This window comes from Ursus americanus, chromosome 11, assembly GCF_024610735.1.
Source record: "Ursus americanus isolate L20-20 chromosome 11, mUrsAme1.1.p, whole genome shotgun sequence".
In the NCBI taxonomy this organism is placed as follows: Eukaryota; Metazoa; Chordata; class Mammalia; order Carnivora; family Ursidae; genus Ursus; species Ursus americanus.
Window position 1 is genome coordinate 49,574,741 of NC_142137.1, and position 6,000 is coordinate 49,580,740.

Here is a 6,000-nt window from a genome sequence, read left to right on the forward strand (position 1 = left end):
TATTAGTTCGTGCTGCAGTTAAGGGTTAGGAGGTTGGGATCCCGCTGGGAGTGGGTGGATAGGAAAGTGAGCGAAAGGGAGACGTGGTGCGCAGCAATTTCAAGCTCTCTTCCGCGCTCCCAAACCCTGGTCAAGTCCATAGTTTTAAAATAGCGCGAAAACTGAACTGTGTCTGGCTTTTAGTTGTGACCTCGGCTGAGCGAACCCCTTTGCTGCTGCTGAGTTTCCGCGTCCAGGCGTTACTTTTCCAGGGAACGAAATTCAGATCAAAGCGTCACAGAAGCCTTGTGCCCACAGAAAATAAGAATTTTCCTTTTCTCTTAGCCAAATGGAAAGTAAACAGTTCTCAAGTCCTGCAGGCCCCCGGGAGGTAAGAGGTGGGGGTTGTCCTGCTAGCGAAAGCCGCCAACCACAGCCCCGCAGGCTGCGGTCGGTTCTCGGGGTTCCAGAGAAAGCTACACCTAGTCTCGCCGCGGTCTTGGCCCCGGGTTCTGCCCCCGTCCTCCCTCCCCTGCCAACACACCCCCTGCACCTCCCAGCGGGGCCACTCGCTCCCCCCCACTCCTGGGGCACTGTCGCCCCCGCGATCCACCAGATAGGTGGAGGATTCTCCCTCCGGAGACTTAGCTTCTGCTTTTATGCTTGTTTCACATCTTTGCCCCACTTGGAACGTGTGCCCCTGCCTTCGCCCCCAGGCTCCGCTGTCCGGCGAGGCCACGGAGCCCCCCTTAAAACTCCCCCAGAGCCACGCGAGTCATCCCAGGTTCCTCCCTGGAAGGCTCACGGACTGAGGAGCGCGTTGCCGGCGACGGGAAGAGGCCAGCCTTGGCGCCCTAAAGCACCCCGGGGCGGCGTCCTGGGGCGGTGGGTTTCTTCAATGTGGGGGCGCCGGCGCCTGAGCATCGCGGAGCCCCGCAGCCCGCTAGCACCGACTTTTTCCCCTTTCCTGGCCGGCAGCTGGACAAGGTCCCGCGGCTGCGCTTGTAGGGACGGCGGATAGAAAAGCCGCCGAAGCTCGGAGAGGGAAGGGAAGGGCAGGGTTGGGGCTGAGGGTGCTGTCACTTGTTGCGGCTAATCACCTCGCCCCTGGAGCGCTGTCGTTTCTACAGTCTTTAGCTGTGCCCGGGATCCCCCAACCCGCGCTCCTGGGCTCGCAGCTGGAAAGAAGAGGCCAGCGGGAGCAGCTGGCATTGCCGGAGGAGAGGGGGCGGCGCCCGGAGAGCCCGCCCGGATGGGCGCTGGGGTGCCCGAGAGGTGCGAGTCGGGTCCCGCTAGCTGCAGCTGCCCGGGCTTCCAGGCGCAGAGCGTCCGCCCTGGCTGGGAAACCGCGCGGGACACAACCCATCGCAGCTCGTCACACACTTACAAAACGCTGTCGCTAGGTTTCCCGCCACTCCTCTCAGACCAGCCCCCCACCCCTGCCACTTTTCGGAGTCCCCCGCCCTCGTCACTGCCTCCTGGGAGCTGCGGGGCAGTCGGACGCGGAGCGGCGGAGCCGCGAGGACGCCTGGCTGGAGCTGCCCTCTGCAGCGAGCCGGCGCCCCCTGCCCTTCGCCGCGGCCTTGGGCGGGCACCCCCGCCGCCCTCGCTCCGCTGCTCACGGCTCTCTTCCCCGCTCTCCTTCCGCAGGTCCCGGAGCTCCGCCACCACCGCGAGCGGGCGCGGCAGGCGCGATGCGGCAGCTGTGCCGGGGCCGCGTGCTGGGTATCTCGGTGGCTATCGCGCATGGGGTCTTCTCGGGCTCCCTCAACATCCTGCTCAAGTTCCTCATCAGCCGCTACCAGTTCTCCTTCCTGACCCTGGTGCAGTGCCTGACCAGCTCCACGGCGGCGCTGAGCCTCGAGCTGCTGCGGCGCCTGGGGCTCATCGCTGTGCCTCCCTTCGGCCTGAGCCTGGCGCGCTCCTTCGCGGGGGTCGCAGTGCTCTCCACGCTGCAGTCCAGCCTCACGCTGTGGTCCCTGCGCGGCCTCAGCCTGCCCATGTACGTGGTCTTCAAGCGCTGCCTGCCCCTGGTCACCATGCTCATCGGTGTTCTGGTGCTCAAGAACGGCGCGCCCTCGCCCGGGGTGCTCGCGGCCGTGCTCATCACCACCTGCGGCGCCGCCCTGGCAGGTGAGCGGGACCCGCGCCCACCCCCGGCCCACCCTACCCCACTGGACAGAGAGTGCGGGGATCACTTAGTGCAAGGCTCTCACTTCCAGATGGGGAGACTGAGGCAGAGAGAGGCTTGAATGTGGGTACTCCGCTCTCAAACGGGACTTCTGAGACCAAGCCGAGCCTTTCCTAGAGCTCAGACCTCCTCCTTCAGCGCGCACCCCTCTCCCTAGTCCTGGCTTCCGACCCCCGCCCCTGCCTAACCCGGTATCTCCCCCTCCGCCTTCCCTTCCCCCCCCCTCCGCCCTGCCTCCCTTCCTTCCTCCCTCCAGGAGGGGTGGGGAAGCCGCCTGAGCCTGGGAACTGGAGCCCCCAGGCTGAATCGGAAGGAGGGGGGCCGTGAACTTCCCTGGGTCACGCGGGGCTGGAGTGGTGGGGGGCGGGGGACAATGGAAACCGCGGAGGCTAGTTTGGGGTCTCTGGCACCGCGCGAGGTGCTGAGGGAGGGAGGCGAAGGGCACGGGATTGAGCGCCACCTGAGGACCGAGCTCGAAGGTCTGAGCCCGAAAGGAGCCGGCGGGAACCGGGAAAGGGTCGAGAGACACAGGCGTTCGCTCGGCTCCCAGCCCGCCCGGGGTTAAAGGACACTAGCTGGGGATCCCTCTTCCTTCCGGAGCCCCACGGAGAGGGCAAGGGTACCACAAGCCTGGCTGACCTCCGTGCCTACTCCGAGGGCGTCTGCGCTCTCCCGGGCCTTTGTCCTGGACAGAACTAGCCAGGGTGCCCTGGGGGTATAGCAGGGAAGGCGCCTCCGATTATGCCTCGAACTGGGCATTGGCTGAACTTGGCTCTTGCGTTTTATACCGGTGGGCAGAGCTGGGGCGCGAGCCCTGTCTACTCACCAACCCCACGCATTGCCCCAGTGAATACCCACCCTCGCCAACCCGGTGTCTTCTCTTTTTCCTTCCTGCCCCGGCTCCGCGGTTCTCCTGGCGCGCTCCAGGAGCCGGCGACCTGACCGGCGACCCCATCGGGTACGTAACGGGCGTGCTGGCAGTGCTGGTGCACGCCGCCTACCTGGTGCTCATCCAGAAGGCCAGCGCCGACACGGAGCACGGGCCGCTCACCGCGCAGTACGTCATCGCCGTGTCCGCCACCCCGCTGCTGGTCGTCTGCTCCTTCGCCAGCACCGACTCTATCCACGCCTGGACCTTCCCTGGCTGGAAGGACCCGGCCATGGTCTGCATCTTCGTGGCCTGCATCTTGATCGGCTGCGCCATGAACTTCACCACGCTGCACTGCACCTACATCAACTCGGCGGTGACCACCAGCTTCGTGGGCGTGGTGAAGAGCATCGCCACCATCACGGTGGGCATGGTGGCCTTCAGCGACGTGGAGCCCACCTCTCTGTTCATTGCCGGTGTGGTGGTGAACACCCTGGGCTCCGTCATTTACTGTGTGGCCAAATTCTGGGAGACCAGAAAGCAAAGCAACTACGAGGACCTGGAGACGCAGGCCCGGGAAGAGGAGGCACAGCAGAGTGGAGGTCAGCTGCCATTCGTCATGGAGGAGCTGTCCGCGGAGGATGGAGATGGCGGGTCAGAAGGTGGCAAGGCAGCAGGTGGCTCCACGCGGAAGAGTGGGCCGGAGGCAAGGGGCAGCCCCAGAGGAGGCCAGTTGGGGGCTAGGAGTTCGCAGAACATGGACGGCCCCGAGGAAGTGAGCAAGAGGTCGTTGAAGGATGCTTACCTCGAAGTGTGGAGGTTAGTTAGGGGAACCAAGTATATGAAGAAAGATTATTTGATAGAAAATGAGGAGTTACCCAGTCCTTGAAAAGGAAATGCATGTATGTATATGTGTACATACACTTATTTTGTATGTTAGAGATACCATATTTTAATGAGGGGCCGCACAATTTTATTCTTTGAAGAGCAGGGAAGGGAAGCAAAGCAGGAAGCTGAAACGGACTGACAGCAACAGCATGAGCACCGGTGTGAATTATTTAGCGTGAGTTTACCTGAGGTGTCACAGGGACAAACGATAGCGAAGGTGCTTAAGGAAGGAAAGCAGCGGTTTTGGCTGCAGACTCCTGGCACATGAATTTTATGTCTTTATAAGCATAACCAAATATCTGCATGTACTTAGAATTCCTCAGCCCACCCCCTCCAAAGACGGAGTGTAGACAGGATGACCGCACTATTAATAAGCTCAAAGGGGACATACCCAGATCCATCAGTGATAGCTAGAGCTACAGTTTTTATGGCTGAGCAAGAGTATATTACTGAAATAATATATATACATATATATGTATATATAGCCATATATATACACATATATATACACACACACATATACATATATATATGTATATATACAGCTATATATACATATATATATACTGGATTGATGTTTACCATTTATAGTAAATCTGAAATATCATGTTTACTCTCATTTTTCTTCACTTTAAAAAAATAAGTACTCTATTATTCTATTCTATATTGGTAGAAAATGTTAAAGCTATTTTGAATATATGAGTTCTTAGCTTTAAGCCTGAAGTTTAAGTTGGCTTTTATTAATTATAGAACTATTTGAAAGGTTGTTTGGGTTCATTGCTTCCTAATATTTATTACTGAATGCCATAACCTTTTGAAAAGCCAGTTTTACTGTGTCCAATATTCTTTCAAGCAAATGCAAAGGCTGAACAGTAATTCGGTATTAACTGAAGCCCAGACAGAAGTGAGACCATCCCGTTAAGCGAGCTCTTTCAAGTCACACTGCACATCCCAAACCCTGTTGCAAAAACAGCAACTGCTATATTCACTTTATGATATTTTTCTATCTTTCACTTGTCAAAATAAAGTATGAGTCTATCAGCTGAAAGATAAAGTGTTAAAATTTATTGTAGACACATTTATGTTCTATTGTCACTGGGTAGGTTGTGTTAGTCTTCAATGTGTGATGTCCGGTATCTGCTACGTAGGGGCCACCCCATGGAGAAGTTCTTAAATGAGCAGGGCAGTTTACTTTAAAACAACGACAATAGCAACCACAAAGACAGTCTCATTTTCCAGTGAGGGAAACTGTTACAAGGTAAAATAAAATACTGCCTCATGCTGCACTATGAAAGCCACCCACAGCTGACATCAGTCAATATGGAGCCTGACATGTCATAGGAGAGTGCACCCAGGGGGAAGTCTTTCTTCGGGAGAGGTAATTTGAGAGAAGGCACTTTTATTATTCGCCAGCATGTTCCTGAGACGCTCAGATGGTAGTATCCTATATTTTTCTTTATTTTTCAAAACAAAACAGAAAGCAGAGTCAAAAATGGAAGTTTCAGCTTCATCAGGCTCCAGAAGCTGGAGAGCAAGTGTGATGTGGCGGTTTGGGACTGGTGCTGGTTCACTGGTGGTCACAGGCAGTTCACCATTCCTGCAGGTGCCTCTCCAAGCCATTGGAGACGTAGGAGCCCTCATGGGTCTGCAGTTAAAAATGGTTGGCTAGGGTTGTAATGACTTCTTTAAAAATGAGAGTTAATTTTGATGTCAGCGTGCCAGGAGACTACATCCTGTTGCACCTCTGTGAAGCAGAGAATTAATGAGAAGCAGCAAAGAATATATATTTTTGTTAATACCATTGTCAGAGAAATGGATAGCATGATTTTTACTGAAAAGATTCCCTTTGGGCCAAAACTGTGGGTTTGCGTTCATTGCAAAAAGATGAACTCTTTCCTGTCTCTGTAGAGACACTGTATCAGTTAGAGTTCTCCAGAGAAACAGGACCAAGAAGATGTGTATATATACATATGTATATAGGCAAAGAGAATGAAGAAGATTATATGTATATCAATCTGTCATCTATCTCAGAGAGAGATTACGGAGTTGGCAATTGTGGGGGTTGGTAAGTCTA

At 55.6% G+C, this 6,000-nt stretch overlaps 1 protein-coding gene across 1 annotated transcript; it reads left to right on the plus strand.

The window, feature by feature from the left end:
* Positions 1 to 1,487: 1,487 nt before the first annotated feature.
* Positions 1,488 to 4,959, plus strand: SLC35D3 (solute carrier family 35 member D3). Its single transcript, XM_045814726.2, has 2 exons — positions 1,488 to 2,112; positions 3,098 to 4,959. The coding sequence occupies exons 1-2, from the start codon at positions 1,674 to 1,676 to the stop codon at positions 3,925 to 3,927; spliced, it is 1,269 nt and encodes a 422-aa protein (XP_045670682.2). The 5' UTR covers positions 1,488 to 1,673; the 3' UTR covers positions 3,928 to 4,959.
* Positions 4,960 to 6,000: the final 1,041 nt, after the last annotated feature.

What these genes read in the sequence shown, in the direction of transcription:
- SLC35D3 (XM_045814726.2), top strand. Translation starts at nt 1,674, where the DNA reads ATGCGGCAGCTGTGCCGGGGCCGCGTGCTGGGTATCTCGGTGGCTATC. An exon ending in CTGCGGCGCCGCCCTGGCAG is followed by an intron (nt 2,113 to 3,097) that starts GTGAGCGGGACC and finishes GGCGCGCTCCAG; the next exon opens with GAGCCGGCGACCTGACCGGC.